At 40.7% G+C, this 21,854-nt stretch overlaps 1 protein-coding gene across 1 annotated transcript; it reads left to right on the top strand.

Moving 5' to 3' along the window:
* Window positions 1-3,652: 3,652 nt before the first annotated feature.
* Window positions 3,653-20,583, top strand: ubr2 (ubiquitin protein ligase E3 component n-recognin 2). Its single transcript, XM_077509102.1, has 46 exons — window positions 3,653-3,792; window positions 5,290-5,573; window positions 6,116-6,194; window positions 6,640-6,750; window positions 7,766-7,896; window positions 8,102-8,240; window positions 8,425-8,487; window positions 8,561-8,681; window positions 8,774-8,881; window positions 9,027-9,115; window positions 9,259-9,357; window positions 9,639-9,802; window positions 9,886-9,985; window positions 10,054-10,182; window positions 10,436-10,619; window positions 10,872-10,933; window positions 11,042-11,152; window positions 11,253-11,318; window positions 11,404-11,520; window positions 11,596-11,659; window positions 11,755-11,879; window positions 12,001-12,053; window positions 12,139-12,241; window positions 12,321-12,369; window positions 12,590-12,744; window positions 13,054-13,156; window positions 13,239-13,348; window positions 13,499-13,582; window positions 13,656-13,837; window positions 13,916-14,118; window positions 14,210-14,303; window positions 14,414-14,575; window positions 14,752-14,840; window positions 14,915-14,975; window positions 15,054-15,202; window positions 15,272-15,327; window positions 16,358-16,454; window positions 16,552-16,619; window positions 17,148-17,286; window positions 17,365-17,455; window positions 18,129-18,256; window positions 18,432-18,540; window positions 18,672-18,803; window positions 18,890-19,060; window positions 19,136-19,237; window positions 20,251-20,583. The coding sequence occupies exons 1-46, from the start codon at window positions 3,706-3,708 to the stop codon at window positions 20,390-20,392; spliced, it is 5,265 nt and encodes a 1,754-aa protein (XP_077365228.1). The 5' UTR covers window positions 3,653-3,705; the 3' UTR covers window positions 20,393-20,583.
* The last annotated feature ends 1,271 nt before the right edge of the window (window positions 20,584-21,854 follow it).

Below are 21,854 nucleotides of genomic sequence, written 5' to 3'. Positions count from 1 at the left end.
ATCCCTCAAATTAAAGATTGATTGAGCATATATCATTATTTCATGACGTTACATCAAATCCTGGCAAAGATGAATCATCGACTTCATTCGAAAATGAGCACAGTTGATTCTAGCCAAATAGCGCCCCCTTTTGGATTGTTTTCTAAACTACAAATCAGACTCTCTACTGAAGTGGCAGTACAGACAGATATTCAAACACATTTTTTGCCGTGAATTATATAGCAATACCATGAGTTATTGTGCTACAATCAAAATCTTGAATGTTCAGACTTTTGTATAGTACTTTTTCGTACAATATTCTCTAAGAGTGCGAGTTATAGTTGGCCACCCTCACACGGCTTCAAAGCTTTTGCCTGCCTCCTTCACGTCTTTGTGATTTTGCATCTTCCATCCTTTTGCGGTTTCATTTCCCAATCACTGCATGTCCTTCGGTGTCCATTTACCATTTGGTTAAGTGCATGTTGAATTACGCCGGCGAAATCCAAAGTGCTTCAGTCACTGGAAGAAACCCAATAAGAGACCATTAAGAACCATCTTCAAACCTGAAAACTTGAGGCAGTCATAAACATGGACAAAAGTTACTCGGGAAGCATGAAGAAAAGGAGCTTTGTAAACAATCATGAAACGCAATGTTCACACATATGGAAAGGGAACTTTCCAAACAAGGTGAGTTGATCTTTTAGTCCTTTTCACACACTTTTTGGAAAATGAAGGCTGTAATGTTTGACAGTCATTATTTTCTATGTATGAGTGACATTTTGAACAAGATATAATGATTGAATTATCTGTTAACTATGGGGGTGGATGAAGTACAAATGTACAATTGGTATTTTATATACAACGGTTCGATTCGGTTCGATTCAATCTCGGTTCGATTCGATTTGATTCGGCTCGATTCGATTCGATTTGATCTCGATTCGATTCGATCTCGGTTCGATTCGATCTAGGTTCGATTCGGTTCGATCCAATCTCGGTTCGATTCGATTAGATCTCAGTTCGTTCGATTCGATTTGATTCGATTCGATTCAATCTCTGTTCGATTCGGTTCAATTCAATCTTAGTTCGATTCGATTCAATCTCGGTTCGATTCAATCTCGGTTCGATTCGATTCGATCTGGGTTCGATTCGATCTCAGTTCAGATCGGTTCGATTCGATCTCGGTTCGGTTCGATTCGATTTCGGTTCGATTCAGCTCGATTCGATCTCGGTTTGATTCGATCTCGATTTGATTCGATCTCGATATATATATATATATATATATATATATATATATATATATATATAAATTTATGTATTTATTTATTTATTTATTTATTTTAACCCCCAGCCTTATCGTCTGGTGCACCCTGGGACGATCCCAGGGGCAACTTACCGCCACCCTGCAGAGAATGTCCTCATCAACCTCAGCCAACCCTCAACCAGCCCCTGCACAGAACGCAGCCCTGAGAGAGCAGCTGGTTTTGCAGTACCGCCGACACGATCACGAAAGGCAGCTGCTCATGAGAGCTCTCAAGAAGCCAAACGAGCCTAATGTGGAAAACCTCATCGCCGTCGTAAATCAACAGTGGCAACAGTGGTGGGCGATCCGGCAGCAGGAATTAAAAATCCAGTGGGTGGGCATGCAGCGGTACATAGATGAGATGGTGGCTCATTTTTGCACGCAGCTGGAAAACATGCACGAGCACAATGTTTATTTTCAAAGTGAGATGGAGTACGTGAGGTGGCACATGGAACGGGCCATCACAGAGAAGGATGACCTCATCCAACACTTGAAAAACGAAAACGATTCACTCATGGCAGAGAATAGAGTGAAGTCCTCCCAGCTCCGCAAGTTCAAAGCGGAGACCCTAGAGATACAAGATACACTAAAAGTGTTATGGTATGGGTTTTGTTTTGTCATTTGTGTTTGGTTTGGTTTGGTCTTAGTTTAGTCTCCTCCTTGTCATTGCACTCATCATCCCAGTCCCCTCGTCTTCCAGTCAGCACCTTCTGCCCCTTGCGTCATGTCCAGTCTAGTATGTATTGTTTTGTTACTTTGCTGCTGAGTTTTGGTCTTTTGTTACTGACAGTTTATTCCTTGTCCCTTGCTTGCCTCTTAGTTTTTGTCTTTGGAAATAAAACCCCTTTTTGTTCCATACATCCGCAAGCCTGCCTGCAGCTCCCTGCTTCCTGCATTTGGGTCGTCAACAAAAAGCTCTGCCAAACCCGACGTTGGTGAGCTGAGCTTCTAGAACAATTGAAAAAGCGTTTCAGACCCTCACACTGCACAAAATAAGAGCTTGAGGTACACAATTTCGGCTGATTATTATTGTTGTAAGACATCAATGTGTCATATAATTAATAGTTGCTCGTGTGGAACTGGTTGACAGAAAAATAAAGAATTAATTTGTTTTGTGTGTACACGACTACAAAAGTCCACCATTAAAAAAAAAGTTCTCCAGCTGAGTCACAACTGTTGTACTATGTCAGAATAATGTCCTTATGTCAAGTATACAAAAAATAAAAAAAAAAACAACCGCCCACAATCCAGCAGATTCTGTGTTTATTCATTGCCCTCATGCCTGCAGAGAGAACAAGTTGTGAGACCACCCAGAGTCAGGATGCTAATTAGGAAGCCAAGCATTACCAAAACAAAACAGTACAATGTTATCCGAGCCAGGTTTTGTATGTTTTACTGCCTTTGATCAGTGTCCATAATTCTGACGTTCGGGAAGTGTTTAGCTCTTGCCTAATATATATCTGGGCATTATACTAACAGTATCACTGACACAAACTCAAAACATACACTTACTAACAAGTCATGCCCAATCTTTTATTGACATATTCTGGCGTCAGCCTAGTCTGATTTACAATCTGACATTTGGCAAATTTTTGCTGATGAGCTGTCCTATCTTGCTGACAGCATATTTCTGAAATTGAAGTCAGCACAACAAAAAAAATCTTTACAGTATGTTGTATGTGCCCCTACTCATGTAAACGCAGCATTCTGATATGTCTGTGGAATATGAATTAACAGCAAAATCCACCCATTTTGATCCATCCCACCCAGGGAGTGGCCATTTTGCCACTTTCTGTCGACTGCAAATGGCATCACGGTCGCTCAGGTAACGACCAATCACAGCTCCTGATTGTATTACCTGAGCCCTGATCAACTAGGATGCAATTTTAAATTGACAGAAAGTGGCAAAATGTCCGTCCCCTTTAATGGAAAAAAAACAACGGGTGGATTTTGCTGCTAACTCCACAATATTCCACAAACAGTATCCTCTATGATGTGTTGAGACTATAGGGGCTTCATAGAACATAAAGAACAGTTTTTTTGGTCGACTTCGAGTCTTTGACTTTAAAATGCATAAAGTTAATTCATGAATAATTAAAAGCATAAATGCAAAAGTCGCTCCGAATTGTCCCTAGGTGTGTTTGTACGTGTGGATGGTTGTTCGTCTCTGTGTGCCCTGCGATTGGCTGGCAACCAGTTCAGGGTGTCCCCTGCCTACTACCCATAGCCAGCTGGGATAGGCTCCGGCACCCCCTGCGACCCTTGTGAGGAGCAAGCGGTTCAGAAAATGGATGGATGGATGTAATTCAAAAGTTCCATACACCTAGAGACATAACTTTTATTTTTTTAAAACCCCCAGCCGACGAATTATTTCCGCTTCCGGGTTCTTGTTCTTCGCCACAGAGCTCTGTGGTAGCCGAGGAAAGATGGCTGAGGCAGAGCCCGACAGAAGAACCCTACTGTCCGATTTATGTTCAGAATTCTTGAATTTCTCCGCCAAAGACACCGCATCGGTAAGCGTTTTTACCGGCCGTAAACTCTTGTGACAGCCAGCCATTCTGTCATTGCTTCACTCCGAGTGGTTTGACCCGCCTAACGTGTTGTTTTCGGGATTAATCTGCCAATCACTAGGTTGCCCGAAAGCTAAAGCTAATATTAGCTTCTGTATACAACATCTGGTTGTCATCTGAAACCTGTCAAAAACAGCACGGCAGTGTGCCCACCTGAACCTTTTACGTTAACACAAATTCTTTATTAAGCATTCATGTCTAAACCGTGTAAAACCGCGCAATAGAACGCATTTCGTCTACTTTAGCTCTCAGTAAACACAATTGTTATTATTTTTTTCTAACTTTGTATAATACCGTAATTATTTGTTGCTCTACTTAGTACCATGTATTATTTTACCTTTTAAACCATATTTAACACGTCGAAACCTTACACGTTAACACTTTCCAAGTCTCAATCGCACAGAAACGAAAGAATTACACGATTAAATGACAGAAATGGGAGTAAGTATAATGGGACGGGATGTAAGTTTGACTAATTCACTTTGACATGGTGGTGTAAATTGAGTGGATGCATGTCAACAATACAATGGAATATGGGGTTTCAAAATTCAAAGCACCTGCGTTGCTGCTTCCCACCTGTAATTGTAAAAATATTCATTGGTTAGTTCAGTTGTGTGTTGCTTTTGTTTAGCGTGCTATATGAAAATAGAGATCCTGATAGACCACATTTCATCAAGACAGAAATATGAACGAGGGCAGTACCTCCATTTTTTATTTATTTTTATTAAAACACTGAGTACAAGTACATTTGCATACTCGCTGATACATCTTGCAGTTGTGTTGGAAATGTGTTTGATCAAAAACACATTTTTAAGGCACAACTCAAATACAACACGTTTTTTTTTTTTAAGAGTAGCATATTGTCATTATTGAAAATATGACAAAATGTATCCCAAACAATTCACGTGTTAATTCTAAAGAAAAAAATAAATCAAAACTTCTGAAAATAAACAGTATTTACAAGTTAAAAACAAAATCTATAAAATTATCTGACAATGTTTGAACTGAACCAGCCCAAGTCAGAGCAAAAATGTAGACGTGAGAAAACATTTCATATTCTACCATCAAGTATCTGATTATGTTGGCAGCGATTTGTGGGCCATATTGTCTGGGACTGAGCTAGTCATTATGCCACAGTCTCAGCGGGTGACACAAACGAAGACCGACAGAGCTGATTAATCTCTGCTCCGTTGACTTAGTCTCCTTTTGGAAATACTGTACATGTACTGCCAGTTTGGTGCGGCATTGTACCCTTCGTGCTCATGAAGTGACTGGGAGATGAAACTATCACACATTTCTATTTTCTCTTTTTTTTATTTTTATCCCCATAATTGCCACAGTAGAAAAGTAAATATGTATATTGAGTCATTTATGCGAAGTTTAGTGAGCAGGTTAATAGTCCTGCCAGTCTTGTTGAAATATTATCATTTTCATTTTCAGCGGTGGTTGGCCGAAGCAAATCTTCAGGTGGAAATCTATCGCCACCTGGCAGAAAATGTACCCAGAATCCTTTGCTTGGGGCCCAGCGGCTGCAGCAGCAGGGAGGAGCAGCGAGAGGAGCAGAGGGAAGAACTGGCATGTCAGCTGCTCCTCTTGGCTCCCTTGGAGTGGCTGCTACTGGGTGAAGATCCAGCTGCAGGCCTCCCCCAGCTGCAGGAAAACAATCAGCCATCACCTCTGTGCGGACACGTGTTCAAGGTTGGAGAGCCCACATATTCCTGCAGGTAAAATACATACAAGTTGTACGAGTTTTGCTCTGAGACAACAAACGCACACAACACTTTCAGGTGGCCCACACATTTGGCACGTAGCCAATAGTTGAGTCGTGTTCAAGGTAACAGCAACCTGCTATGAAGAAGTTACGGACGTACAAGCATTCTTGACAAGCCGCAATCACAGTTGACACGGTTGAGTTACAGTTTCACACAGATGTGTCAATTCTCCGTTGACCAATCAGGGGAAAGCAGTTTATACAACACCACTGTGGTTTGTACACTAATAACGTGAAGACAAAACATGTGGAGCTGTGCAGAAAAGTCTTTTTTGTTTGTTTTTGCATTCTTCACGTTTAACTTTAGGGGGAAAAAAAAGTATACACCACCAAAATGAAACAAACTGTATTCCATTAAAGCATAACTAACAGGGTAATAACAATTTGGTTTTTAATTTTTGGGTGTCCAAGTTTTGAGATTCTGCTGTAATCAGCTCAGAGGGACAATCAATCAATAATGATTTCTGATAACAATTTTATATCTGTTTGCTGTAGGGACTGTGCAGCTGACCCCACCTGTGTTTTGTGCATGCAGTGTTTCCTGGGCAGCGTTCATAAAGATCATCGATACAGAGTGAGTACACAAGACTCAGGAAATTTACATGGGAGAATAATGATATCAAATAATTGATCAAACAGCTTCCTATAAATATGCCCCGTTTATGTTGCGTCTTAAACGTATCGACAGAAAGCTGCTTTGAAGCCTTTTGCAAATTGGACAGGTGTGTCAGCCTTAGCAGCTGCTAGATGTGACACATGACGCCGAGCATCCCGCTGTGACACTCTGTCACGCCCGCTGTTCATCTGTTGTGATGATGTCATAGCCTGTAGTGTGACAGGTACGCATGTGTGGCAATCGGGAGGACATCAGGACGGTTGGGTGAAATTGTGCATCTTAAGGTAGATTTAGGAGGTCAAAGTTGAACCTGCCGCTTGCACAAAGCACAGCGTTGCCCGTGACGCTCACCCTTGTCTTCTGCAGGTGACACACCTGAGTGCAATGTGTATGTGCATTTCAGATGACCACGTCCGGTGGCGGGGGGTTCTGTGACTGCGGAGACACTGAAGCCTGGAAGAAGGGTCCTTACTGCCAGAAACATACACCGACCGCCAACAAGGACTCGGAGGAGGTGTGTAAGCTATTCATTTGCCTACTATGAAAGCATAACAAGGGTCATCCGCAAAATTTAATTTGAAATTTCATGTTTGCGGAGGTTATTGTATTTATTTATATTTTATCATGATATTTAAGAAGACTTGATGTTCCATAATTAATCTATCTCATTGAAGTGAAGTGAATCAAATCAAAATTGAACGGAACTCTTGTGAATACAACTCGAATCAATTTGAGGAAATTAGAATCCATACTAGGGCTGGGCTATATAAAAGGTATATTCAATGTAAGGCATACTTTTGCCGAAGGTAGAGATTTTGACTGTACCGTCTTGCCGCGGTAGCGCATGTTGATGATGTCATCACATAGTGCATGTTGATGGTTTTATTTGATGGCGCTGACGAGAATATCATCAAGAATTTGATGCTTGGAGGTGAAGCAGATTAGGACTGGAAAATTGGATCATTCTTTTTTTTTGTGTGTGTATGTTGGTCATTACGGACGCAGCAGCTGCTGGTTTACGACCTAGCTTGTAGCAAACTTAGCTTGTAGCGGACGTGTGTGACATCATACGAGTTGTGAGATCACGTCTCTGATCAACTGCTAAAAAAAGGAGACTGATTCTCTCCTCTTTGATCTATAACTGCTCCAAACATCAAAATGTATGTAGGAATGAAAAAGTACTGTTTTCAGTTGAATATCAGTAATAATTTTTGCATGAGAGTGTGCTGACTTTTCATTTTGATTCAAGATTTACACAATAAATGTTACTCAAAATAAATTTATTCTTTCATTGTTTTTTTTAAAATCCATTTAGCTTCTATAAAGGAATACGTAAAGCAGTAATCAAATGATTTATAAAAACAAAAAACACTGAATTCTATACCGTGAATGAGAACCGTTGCAAAATATTTAAAACGGTTGCTGTAAAAGTATACTGTGCATATTTGATATAAACTCTCAATCAGTTCTTGCTGTTCTACAATCATCGCAAGGTTTACTTAAGTATTAATATCTCTTTGTACTCACAGGACCCTGCAGCCCAGCTACCGGCTGATATGGTTGTCCGCAGTTACAACATTTTTTCCATCATCCTGAAATACGCTGTGGATATGCTTACTTGGACACAAGAGGATCAGCTTCCTGCAGGCCTTGAACCGCCGTATGTGTTTGCCTCACCGGAAACTTGCCTATTCACTTTTTTTGTGCTCAAGCCATAACCCTGTCTAATGTAAAGATGTCATCATGATGATAGCATACTTGCAAGCTTATGTAAGCAGAATTTTTTTTTTTTTTTGTAGGTTAATGAAACAGCTAGCTTTATTTTTCCTAACTCTCTTTGTTTATGCGTGCCTGTCTGTGTGCAGTGAAAGAGGAGACAACTACTACTGCATGCTGTTCAATGACGAAGTCCACACCTATGAACAGGTGATCTACACCCTGCAGAAGGCTGTCAACTGCAGCCAGAAAGCAGCCGTCAGCTTTGCCACCACTGTGGACAGAGACGTCAGTATTGCTTTTGTTTACCTGGGTGGCGTCACAAAGTAACTTAAAATAATATTATACCACACAATACAGCAATTGTGCGCTAAGGTCTATTGGGAGAATAAAGTAAAAGCGAGTTGAGCATTTGTGTATTTAAAAATGGTGCTAATAATTTAAATTAACTGTACTCTCTTTTCATTTACAGGGCAGGAAGTCTGTTCGATATGGAGACTTTCAGTTGTGTGAACAAGCCAAGACTGTTATCGTGGTAAGTAATTTCTCATTTACGCATCCTAACCTGACTTGATTGTCATGTTCACATTTAAATATTTAATCCACAGAGGAACACCAGCCGCCAGTCGAAGCCCCTCAGAGTTGAGGTGATGCACTCATCTGTTGTTGCCCATCAATGTTTTGCTCTGAAAGCTCTGAGTTGGTTGGGACAAATCATTCAGTACTCAGGTATGTCTTGATTTGAACACTGTTGGAAGTGAATATATTTGTTGGTTTGTGTGTCTTTATTTTTTTATTTTTTTTTTGTGGCTTTGTTGCAGATGGCTTGAGGAGGATACTGTGTCAGGTGGGACTTGAGGAAGGCCCGGAAGGAGAAAACTCATCACTTGTTGACCGCTTAATGCTCAACGACTCCAAGATGTGGAAAGGTGTGATTTTGATTTTCCACAGTGATATTGAACATTTTCTCACTGGGCATTTTGGGAATCAGTCATCTGGGAGCCACCTGCTGACGTCGCAGAAACTTGCTCCCAAGTCCGATTTTGATAATTTGCTTTTTATCCCCCTGTGAAGGAGCAAGGAACATCTACCACCAGCTGCTGATGAACAGCCTCCTTATGGACTTCAAGTACAAGAAGGTCTTTGCTATCCAGTTTGCCAAGGTAATACATAATAATGTAATGTGAAAATGAAAGTGAAAAACATTTGTAGTATCTCTTTGTGTTTAAAAAGAATTTATCATATTATCAAGCAAGTTCAGTGCTATCTCGATAGCTGTATAATAATAATAAAATGCCCATTTTAGAACTACAGACGCCTCCAGACAGATTTCATGGAAGATGATCACGAGAGGGTGGTGTCAGTGACCTCACTGTCTGTACAGTTGTTCACTGTGCCAACAATGGTGAGTTTTCCTTGGCGCCGACACACCCATATTGCTTCTTCAGTGTGCTGGACTTATGAATGCTGATTTTTGTGCACTGTGATGTCAAGAAAAAGTTGAGAAAAATATGTACAATAAACACCTTTGGTAGTTCAAAACTGTCGCGCGTGCTCATCTAGATATGGAATTGTAAAGCTGCTTATATATTAGAGCAGCCAAGCTGAAGTCTTCGAAGCCTTTTTTAACCTATTTAACTGATCGTCTCCTCATCAAGTGTTGTGCTTACGTGTGATGTATTTCAGGCCCGTATGTTGATGGTGAAAGAGAACCTGATGACGACCATCATCAGGACGTTTGTAGACCATCTCCGTCACAGAGATCTGCAGGGGCGCTTTCAGTTTGACCGCTACACCGCCCAGCAGGCCTTCAAATTCGGACGAGTCCAGAGCCTCATCGGAGACCTCAAGTAACAACTATATCATATCGTATCTGCACTTTGTGCTATACACCGTTATCAGACACCAGTGAAACCATTTTGCTTGTATCCAGGTATGTCTTAATAAGTCGACCCTCTGAATGGAGTGATGAGCTCAGGGAGAAGTTTCTAGAAGGTTTGGATGCTTTTCTGGAGCTCCTTAAGTGTATGCAGGTAATAAAGATACAAACTGTGCAGACACGTGCATTGAATGTAGAAACAAAATTCTCTCCGTCTTTCAGGGCATGGACCCGGTAGTTCGGCAAGTGGGGCAGCACATCGAGATGGAGCCTGAGTGGGAGGCGGCATTCACCCTGCAGATGAAATTAACGCACATCATATCCATGATCCAGGAGTGGTGCTCAACTGATGTGAGACATTTTGTACAGTATAAAAAAAATAATAATTTCATCACAAATCTGTGACTCAATGTTGGCATTAAATTTCTTTTAAATTGTGTAAAAGAAACACATTAAAAAGTATTAGATTTGTTGATACTTGAGAAACTCTGAAAAGTGAACTTTCCGAATTGTTATCACATAGCTTGGATATGCAGCATATGATTCTCTCAATGTTTTTCTGCATTAAAACCATAAATGTTTCTTCCCCCTCATCACGCAAAAGGAGCGCGTGCTGATCGAAGCCTACAGGAAGTGTTTGAGTGCAGTCAGTCAGTGTCACAGCGGCCTTCCGGATGGTGAACAGCCAATAAGCTTGAGTCTGGCTGGCCACTGTGTGGAGACATTTCTGTACCAAGTGTCTCAGGACAAAGTGTCCATCCACCTGCCCGTCTGCAGACTACTTGCAGGTAAAGTGCAGGCACACACGACACTTTTGCCACTTGATTTATATCACGGTATTTAGTTTATTTATTTATTTATTTTTTCTTAGTGGGGCACACTAAAATGCATGAAAATAAAGCTCAATGGGACAGTGGGCAATATATATATATTTTTTTCACCCAAATTTATAATCTTACCTTGCTCCATGAAACCTGCACATTGTATTTTCCTTCAATATTTTCCATAAAAATTGTCATTTTGATGCCCCGCCCTTCCAGGTCTGCATGTTCTCCTCAGCAGGACAGAAGTTGCGGCTCGCCTCCCTGAACAACTCCCGTTGGTTAGTAACAATTATTGTGACCGTTTTTGAGTTGACAAAAGAGACGGAGAGGCCAAAACGTCCGACTGTTAACTTGATCACTTTGCTACCTCCTCTTTTTGCTCACAGGGGGAACTCAGCCCCCCACTTTTGATCGAACTCCCCTTGCGATGCTTGGTGCTCTGTGCTCAAGTGCTGGCTGGGATGTGGAGAAGGAACGGCTTCTCTCTAATAAACCAGGTGAGCTGAAATTATACCTCCCAGTGCTGGTCTGAACGGCTATGCTTTTGTGTGAGAAATCACAACATTTACAATACAACTAATTGCCTTTTGGTTTCAGATTTATTATTACCACAATGTAAAGTGCAGAGTGGAGATGTTCGACAAAGATATCATCATGCTGCAGGTACAAACCATCTATTCTGAGTCAACTGACACACAGAATTCAGTTTTTTTTTATTTATTTTCTTCGTCGATGTCTGTTTTCTCAGGCTGGTGCCTCTATGATGGATCCAAACCACTTCCTGATGATCGTTCTTAGTCGTTTTGAACTTTTCCACATATTTAGGTTCGCAGACTGCCGAAAGAGATACAGACCAACCAATAAGGTTAATTTTGAATTCAGACACTGTTATTGTAATGTTTTCTACTGCTTACGTTTTTCTTTCCCGCCTGCTGTCCAGGATTTGGTCCAGCAGAACAATACCTTAATTGAAGAGATGCTACACTTAATCATCACTGTGATTGGTGCGTCTTTTTTTATTTTATTTTTAAACTATATTTATTTTATTCATGTTTGCACCTCAGAATAGTAATTGAGGATTTGATCTCGTGTTGGTCAGGTGAACGTTACGTAGCAGGTGTTGGCCAGGTGGAGCCGTTTGACGAGGTCCGAAGGGAGATCATCCACCAGTTGTCAATCAGACCTATGGCTCATAGTGAGCTGGTGAAGGCTCTGCCAGAAAATGTAAGACACCTATGTTTTTGTCTCTTTTTCTCTTTTACATAAATCAGCACCTTGTATCAATCCTGTAACAGATTGTGGCTTTTTCTGTAAGTTTGAAGATATTCTCCCTCTCTATAAACAGGGAAACAAGGAGACTGGCCTAGAGCGTGTCATTGACAGCGTTGCTTCGTTCAAGTTAGTGTTTATTTGTTTTCATTTTGAATAAACCCCAGTGATGATTACATACGCTCCAGTTTTTAAAAACAGTCTCAATTTACAGGAAGCCAGGTGTAACAGGCCGTGGTCTTTATGAGCTGCGTCCTGAGTGGAACAAGCACTTCAACCTTTACTTCTACCACTACAGCAGAGCTGATCAGTCCAAAGTACTCAATTATCTCCCGCTATCTTTCTATTCTGTTATTGGCTGCATTGTTTTGACAACACGGTGGGATGTGTGTGCAGGCTGAAGAAGCTCAGAGGAAGCAGAGGAGACAGAGTGGAGAGGACCCAGGTGAAAATTAGCAGGGAATATACCTGTTTTGTTGTCTTACAGGACATATAACAAATTTAATAGGGAAACCTAGACTGTCAACAATGGCAATAATCAGAGAAGATATGACACAATGACAGCCAATAGACTACGACTGCATCTAATGTTGTTCAGTTTGTCCTTGTAAATACATCAAAATTTTGAAGTAAACTTTTAACATGTAACTTTGCATGCCACACAGCACTCGCCCCACCAGTCCCTCCCTCCCTGTGCCCCCTGTTTGCGAGCCTGGTGAACCTTCTGCAGTGTGACGTGCTGCTGGCTGTGGAGGGTGCTGTGCTGCAGTGGGCTATGGAGCCGCGGGGAGGAGGCTGGACAGAATCCATGTTGCAGAGGGTGAGTGCGGCAGAGGGAGAGAACCGGGAAATTTTGATGCTTAGTGCGTTACGTTGAGTATGTTTTAGCTTCCTTGACATGTCTGAATGGTGTCCTTTGTGAATGCGCACTGTTGTTGTTGTCCCCGCCCCCCCACTCTCCCACCAACCAATCCACGGATTGTGGGCGATCCAAACTGTTGGGTCTGATCCGAACCAAGCACGAATCAATGATGATTCGTTGCACCACTAGTTAATCTTCTAAACCAGAGGAACTTTAAATTAAAAAAAAAAAAAAAAAAGTCTTAATGTGCTTGTCTGGCCACTGTAGGTGCTTCATTTGGTAGGCATGGCTCTCCTGGAAGAGCAGCAACAGCTGGAAAACGGCAATGGCGAGGATGACATCACCTTTATCTATACGGCCAAAATCACACGTCAGTACAGACAACCATACACACGATCAAGATGACTTCTATTTTTGCATACGTGGAATGCAATGTGTGTGTTTATTTTTAGGTCCAGGCGATGCTCCTAGTACTTCAGGAAGTGTTCTTGCTTTGCTCGAGAGTCTCCAGAATGCTCCTCACCTCGAGGTGCACAAAGACATGATCACCTGGATTCTAAAGGTGGTACAATGTTATTTATTTTATTTTATTTTTATTTATTTATTTTTTTGAGAGCTCATTTTTGTTCTTGAAAAAAACATTTTATAAAATGTTGCCATCTTATTTATTTATTTTCTTTTTTTTACATCCCGTAATTGTTTCAAAATACAGATGGTGGCAAACATTAAAACCATTCGAGAACGTTCCTCCTCAACCTCCACCGTTACCATCAGCCAAGGACATGGAGTGGAAGAGGTCAAGCTCAAGCTGCTTTAACCATTAAAACAACACTTGATAGTTAATGAGTGCGTTTGCTGTCTTCCCGTAGACGATACGGGACAAAGACAAGGCAGAGAGGAAGAGGAAAGCGGAGATGGCTCGGCTACGTCGGGAGAAAATCATGGCTCAAATGTCCGAGATGCAGAAACATTTCATCAACGAGAACAAAGAACTTTTCCAGCAAAGTTTAGAAGAGCTTGAGGCGTCCACGTCTGCCGGCGCGGAGCACAGGTACACGACAGCGGATTAGTGTGGGCGGGAACATTGTGCACTCGTTTACCATCACTTAACCTTTTGCACTCCTTCCAGTTTGGAGCCACCCTGCGTCTCCCAGGTCTGCGTTGGCCCCGCAAGGGTGGCTGCAGGATCCGAGCGGCGCCAGCTCGTCACTTGCATCCTGTGTCAGGAGGAGCAGGAGGTCAAATGTCACGGCAGGGCGATGGTGTTGGCAGCTTTTGTCCAGCGGTCCACCGTTTTGTCCAAAAAACGCTGTTGTGCTTTTCCTAACGCAGGTGCGATTGAAAATGACTTCTTTTTTTATGTTCCCCAGACACGCAAACTCAATCAGTGTTCATGATTGACAATTTATGTATTTCTTTTTAGAACGTCATGACCCTTTGTTCATTCATCCTGACCTTTCCATGGGTATTCACACCACCAGCTGTGGGCACATCATGCATGCCACCTGCTGGCAGAGGTGAGAGCGCACTTGAATGACTCTTATTAATGTAGCGACCCTCAATATTTTCTATACTTCAACTCCCCGTAACTCTCATGACCAAAATGTTAACTCGTCTTTGTGTTTAGGTACTTTGAGGCAGTGCAGTTGAAGGAGCAGAGACGACAGCAGCGTTTGCGAGGTCACACCAGCTACGATGTGGAGAACGGAGAGTTTCTTTGTCCTCTGTGCGAGTGTCTTAGCAACACCGTTATCCCTCTGCTGCCACATACACAAACACCTGACCGACGGTATGTGTTTGCACGTTACATATTACTTGCGTGGTAAACATCTTCACAGTCTGATTTTGGTAGTTTTCATGCTAGAGATAGACCAATATGTTTTTTGTTTATTTTTAAAGGGCCGCCCCTAACCCTTTTTCAACTAGTAGGGGGTGATGAATCGTGTTCTTCCATTTGTCTTACAGTGTCGACCACCCCAGTCTGGCCGTTTGGTTGAAGAAAACCAACGAGGAGATTGCAGCGCTGCACTATGCCCATAGAAAGCCCTCAAGTGGTCAGTAATGTGATGGCGTCATGTCAAAGCTATTACTGGATCTGCATTGACGTCTGTGTGGATTTCTTTCTCAGATGCAGCAGAAGAAATGGAACCTCCAATTCCTGAAGGATTTAGACTTGATTTCACTCCACTGTGAGCTACCACAATTCTGTCATTTTTTGCCCTCATTATGCATGTTAATGTGATTCCTGATGACGTTCTCTCCGTTAGCAACCCCTTTTCCACCAGCATCATCGAGATGATAACCACGTTCAGTATGTCGACCTACAAGGTGGGACTGAAAGCCAACCCTAACGAGCAGGACCACAGAGTGCCTGTGCTGAGTTGGTCCACTTGCGCCTACACCATTCAAGCAATAGGTACACACACGATAAATCATTCACGTTCTATGATCACCAGTGTCATTCCAAATCTGCATCTGCTTACAGAGCGTCTCCTGACGGATGAGGGGAAGCCTTTATTTGGAAGTTTACCCTGCAGACAGGTAATGGTAGCTCTTAAATGGTGATTTATGATCTGTGGCTTTTATATTGATCGCTCCTGAGCTGTCCTGGCAGCGACTTGTAGAGGACATAAATTCAGCCACACACAGGGGGACTTCAGCAATATTTATTTATCACTCTAAGGCAGTGCTTCTCAATTATTTTCTGTCATGCCCCTCCCAGTAAGAAGAAAACATCCCCCCCGCTCCCCGCGACTATAAATAGTATCATTTGTCTATAAAATTGTTATGAGCACACCTCTGCATAACACTGTATCCGTATTAACGTATAAGAGAATAAAAAAAAGAAAGAAATATGGACCAACTTAGAACAAAGAATAGCTTTATTAACTGTAACAGAAAAGATTTAAAGTGCATCTGAAATAAAAAAATAACATTAAATCCTTAATTAAACTATAAACATCTTTTGGCTGACCATGTCAAACCATATGATACGGAAAAATAAAATTACATAAAATCAATAAATAATAATGCATTCAAACTGATCACCAACATTAACTCAGGAGCACAATATAAAAAACAACAACTTTAACCTGCAAAAATAATAATAATAATAATTTGTGCTGATTTTTTTTTTTTTTTTCTGTGTGCAAAGTGTGCATGCTCAGTACAAACAAAACCCCGACACCACCGAGCGAATGCTCCCTGCGCACACTCTGCCAATAATTGAGAGCGCCACTGCCCCCTAATGTAGTGGAGTTGCAATTGCACTTTATTCTAGAACAGTAAAAAAAAATAAAAATAAAAATAAAATAAAAAGGCATGTTCCCGAGGTCAAACGCGCCCCCCTGTGGGGTCCCGCCCCACTATTTTAGAAGCACTGCTCTAAGGCAAGTTTAATAGACGCGACTGAACACTTTATCGAACAAAGCAGAGCGGCTAGAAAAAAAAAAAAAACAGATTCATTTGAAAGAGTCTTGATACCTCTTATCTGCTGTGCAGTTTTTATTTGGTAAAATCATATTGAAGCACGTTTTCGAGTCGATTACAAGGTGACTGTGTATTGTTACAGGACGACTGCTTGAGCTCCATCACCAGGTTCAGTTCGGCTTGCTGGACTTCAGCATCATTGCATGCGGTCCACACGCACTTCATCAGATTGTTTGCAGGTATGCACACCCTACCCATCTTGACGGGTTCTAAAAACGCATTGCATTGTCGCTCACAGAAAAAAAAAAGTATCAGAGTCATGTGTGTCTTTTGTAGCCCTGGTTCCAGATTCTGAGGTAGAAAACACCCCAAGCATCCTGGATATTGACATGTTCCACCTTTTGGTGAGTTACATCCGCTTGACATCAATATACGTCCATTTAACTCATTCAACTCAACTCAACTTTATTTATTTAGCGCTTTCAAACATTCTGATCTGTCACAAAGCGCTTTACAGAAACCCATTTTCACTGGCGCAACCCCTTTTGCTCCCGGTTATTTTACTGGATTTTGACTGATTTTTCAAGGTCCACAGAATATTGTTATATTGCTATAATAACATGGAACCTACCAAAAGAAATGTTAGTCTCTTCTTAATTCAGGAAAATGTTTATTTTTTATTTTTTATCTGATTCTGTTTTGCAACGATTTTTGTAAGAACTACCATTGCTTTAAGCGACCTCTTCATGTCAAAAGCTGTATCAACGCCTTCTGTATGCTTTAGCATTAAAAAAACAAAATAAAAAACGTATAAATACATTTTTGGGAGAGAAGGAAAAAGTATTCAAAAAACGTATTTATATGTTTTTGGGTTTGAATGAGTTAATATTAAAAAACTTTAGACTTGAAATGGTTTTGCATGTGTTTTGCAGGTTTACAGCGTCTTGTCCTACACGTCCGTTCACAGTCTGCACCAGTCAGGACGGCATGCGATCGACTCGGCTCACATCCACCTCCTCCACCTCATCACTGTCGCGCACCTGGTTCAGGTCCTGCTCACGTCAAATATGGGTACTGCACACCCTCATAAAACGAGTGTTTTCAAATCATGTATGTATTTATGTTTACCAGTTTGCTTGTGTCTTGTAGAGGAGTTGTGTATGGAGCAGGACAGCAAAGGATCAGAGGAGGAGGAGCTTGCGTGTCAGCTGTATAACATGCTGAGGAAACACCTGGGCAGGTGAGGTCGGAAATTTGGTGAATAATAATAATAATCATGCACGGTGAACTCCAGCTATATCGTGGATTTTAAAACAATCTTTTTTTTTTTATGGGTTTTTATGCAGATTTTCCAACGGGTCATTAAGAAATTGATTTTATGACAATTAAGGCCTAAAATGTCATTAAAAAGCACTATAAATTATGTCCAGCAGCTTTAATTTTATATATTTGTGGATATTGGCGACAAGTTGTAATTTTCAATGAAGAAGATGGGCTGGAGTCCACAAGTTCCCTAATCTTTCATTAATTTGCTCTTAATTTGAAAGAAAAACATACTGTTCTTGTCACCAATGTCCAACATGAAACACTAATGCCATCTAGTAGCAGAAAAAAAACCTACCTCAAAACAAGGGTGACTCACTGTTTTACACTCCTTTAACTATAGTATATGTTTGTGTTGTTACTCCAATACTTTTAAATCTGCCAGGCAGCCATTCAATTCAATATGTAAAATTTGTTTTGGCTAGCATTTGGTGCCATTTTGTTTTTGTTTGGTAAAGTGTGGCCTCTGTCCATTCAAAGCGAATAACACACAAAGCTCCCCCTGCTGGTAATGATAATATGAGGTTCACTATATTATATTATATTAATATTGTCTGTAGCTCTAAATGTTAATATCTGTGTATTTTTAGTGTTTTGCCGGAAGTGGCATCCTGGCAGCTGTGGCGTTGTGTGAAAGCTGGCGTCTCGCCGTTCCTGCGATGCAGCGCACTCTTCTTTCACTACCTAAACTCGACAGCACCACCAACTGACCTTCTGGGTAATAACACACAAATATTTCAGTCTTGTGTCACTCTTTTATGAAAATTGGACAGGTAGTGAACTGACTAGCCCGGGTGGTATTATCACAAAAAGCATTTACACTTTTATAGGTGCTCATAGTTTATTTGTATTGGCATGGATGGATGATGATGATACGGTTTGTGTTGTTGTAGGTACAGGACCTGGCCAGTGGGAGGCACTGTGTAGCTACCTCAGTCTGCCCTCCAACTTGCTGCAGCTCTATCAGAGCCAACAAACACTGCTGGAGCCACTCATACACAGGTAACACTTAATAGTCATTGTGAGATTTTATAATAATTATTCAGTGCATTTTTTTTTTTTTTTTTATGGAAACATTCAAGCTAAATCAAATTTTTTACTTAACAGCTGTTATCTTATATTTTGTTTTGCAGTTGGTGTCGCCAACCATCCGTTAGGCAAACTCTGCAAGAGGGCGGAGTCAACAAGTTCCCCAGAGAGTCAAACCGACTGATCGACCTGCCAGAGGATTACAGCGTCCTCATTAACCAGGCGTCGAGCTTCACGTCAGTACGCGAGATTGGCGTAGTCGCAACATGCGGATGAGCAACGTGCACGTTAACGTTTTTCCTCGCGCGTCCGGCTGGTTCAGGTGCCCCCGGTCAGGAGGCGACAAATCGCGCGCCCCCACTCTGTGCCTGGTGTGCGGCGCCATGCTCTGCTCGCAGAGTTACTGCTGCCAAACGGAAGTGGACGGCGAGGACGTCGGCGCGTGCACCGCCCACACCTTCACCTGCGGCGCGGGCCTCGGCCTCTTCCTCAGGTATCGGCGCTGCTCGCTTTTTTTGGCCGACGTCGACGGGATTTTTAACTGGGCGTCCGTGTGTTTAATGTCCAGGGTTCGAGAGAGTCAGGTGTTGTTTGTGGCAGGTAAAACGAAGGGCTGCTTTTATCCTCCCCCGTACCTGGACGACTATGGCGAGACGGATCAGGGCCTCAAGTAAGTTTTAACGGAGCTTTTATTTGAAATCCTTGACATCCAACTTCGTCTTGACTCGTACCCACTTTGTCCTTCCTCCATAAGGCAATGCAACACATTAGTTGAACAACCTACTAGTCTTACTAGTACCTCATGAGTTAAACTACTGTGCTACACTAGTACTACTTGTACTACACTATCTTTAGGCCAAGAAACTATGTTGAAGTAAGTGGGGGTTTATTTGATCAGGCTACAGCCTTGTCTAATATATATATATATATTTTTTTGTCACCATCTTGTGGCTTCTATTGGAAATTGCAGATCTTTTTGGGTGGGCATCAATTACTACGGAAACTAACGAAGAAACTAAAATTGAAAATGTTTTCATTAAGTAAATTAATACTAAAACGAAAAACTAAAGTAAATTAAAACATTACAAAAAAATTAAACTAATACTAAAACTAATAACTAAACAAAAGTAAAGCATTTAAAAAACCTAATACTTAGACTAATTACTAAAATAAATTTGATTTAAAAAATCAACAACAAAATATTTCATTTTTGAAAAAAAGAAATGAAAGGGGACAGAAAATAAAACTTCTATTAAAGCATTTTAATGCTTTAAATACTAAAACTAATAACTAAACCAAAGCATTAAAAACACTAAAACTAATACTAAAGGTAATAACTAAAACATACTCAGCCTAATAACTAAAATAAAGCTTTTTAAAAAATAATAATAAACTAATAACTAAAGCATTAAAAAAACAAATACTAATAGTAGAAACTAAAATAAATGAAAGCATTAGAAAAACAAAATTTTTCCGCTCAGAAATAAACACTGGCGGCAGGAAAGGAGATCGTTTTGAATGGTCTACAAACAGAAGAGGGTAAAAACTTTGGACCATGCCGTTACACGAAAACAAAAAAAAAATAAAAACAAAAACTACCATTTTTTTCTTAAAACTTCACTAATAATAAAAACTATACTGAAAAATCCAAAAGCCGTCCATTACCTTGTGCGTCCGTTGCAGGCGGGGAAACCCCCTCCATCTCTGCGTGGAGCGTTACAGGAAGATCGAACGCTTGTGGCGCCAGCACGGCATCGCTGAGGTCATAGGTCACGCTCAAGAGGCCAATCAGACGCTGGTGGCCATCGACTGGCAACACCTGTGATGTCAGGTCGAAACCTCGTGATTGGGTACCAAAGGTGGCCGCCGCCTCTTTTTTTTTTTTTTTTTTTTTTTTTCCCCCTCCTTTCCTTTCCTTCCTCCCACGGCTTCACGGCTATTCAGCTTTCTGCCGCTCAGCAATCGCATCAGAGCAGCTTTCAGGGATTTTTTATTTTTTTTGGTCTCCACTTATCAGAGGCAAAACAGTATGAGCAACAAAACAAAAAAATTATCTCAAATGCATCAGCCGATGATGATGGTAAATAGTCTGCATTAGGGCTGGGTATCAATTTTCATTTCCGCAGATTCGATTCACTCCAATTCATTCCGTTGTTGATTAACCATGGAACATAAATTCTTTTTAAATATCGACGACATGATAAAAACTCCACAAACATTAAACATTGCTATTTAAATGATCAAGTTTATTAATGAAAGTAACACATATAATCACTTCAGTGTTACACAAATGTTGACATCAGCAAGGATGAGATGAAAATATTGGCAAGATTCTAATTTAATAATTATAAATATAAATTAAAAAGATTCTTAATTATCTTAAAGTGCAATAAGTCAGGTATTTCATAAATGTAAGAAAATGCTTTTTTAAAATAATGTGAAAAGTAAATTTCAAGAAAACTGTACAAAAAAAGGTCTGTAAAAAATTTTTTTTCTTATGAATTTATGGAAAAAAAAGAGATATGAAAATGATCAAATCATGGTATTATCAATCGATATCCAGCTCGAAAAAGGAAAATGATTTTGCTTTTGATTGTTCAACTTTTTTCAAAACCCAGCCCGAGTCGAGATTGCGCAGTGAGATGACGTCTGACTTTGAAAGCTTCAACTGTCAGACTGAAAATGTAAACAAGCGAGTAGTAGCACGTTCATTTTTATTATTATTATTATTATTATTATATATTTTTTTGGTCTTATGAGACTGAATTGGGGCTATATGGGATGCTTATACAACATATCATGTCACATATCATCAGCAGAAGAATTTTTCTTTTTCCCGCCTTGTGCATTTGCTTGCCGAGTGAGCCGTGTGGTGTGACCTTGGGACTTTTGTGGTTTTTGAATTTGAGTGCATTTTTTATTTTTTTTTGAAAAGCAGAGCGTTCTTATTTCTTGTTTAAAAAAAGAAACAAAACAAAACCAGATTTTATTTCGGAACGTGATGAATTTTTCTTGGGTAGTTTATTTGCATCTGCACAGCATGTTGCCTAGCCAAGTGTTTGTCCACCGCTGGTCCTCGGGGGATAATCATCCTCACCTGTGTTGGAATCAGGAGACATGGAAAACGGGCTGGAAATAGTGTTCCCCGAGGACCAGGGTTGAAAAACTGGCCTAGTGGCTGTGGCTTCATTTATCAACTCGGGCTTGTCAATATGTGAATTATTGTACAAATTAGGATATTATGTACAAAATTGTATAAGAATAGCAAACAATAAAAACTTGAACTG

Source organism: Festucalex cinctus, chromosome 20 (genome assembly GCF_051991245.1).
Source record: "Festucalex cinctus isolate MCC-2025b chromosome 20, RoL_Fcin_1.0, whole genome shotgun sequence".
Classification (NCBI taxonomy): domain Eukaryota; kingdom Metazoa; phylum Chordata; class Actinopteri; order Syngnathiformes; family Syngnathidae; genus Festucalex; species Festucalex cinctus.
This window is presented reverse-complemented; position numbering and strand designations above follow the sequence as displayed.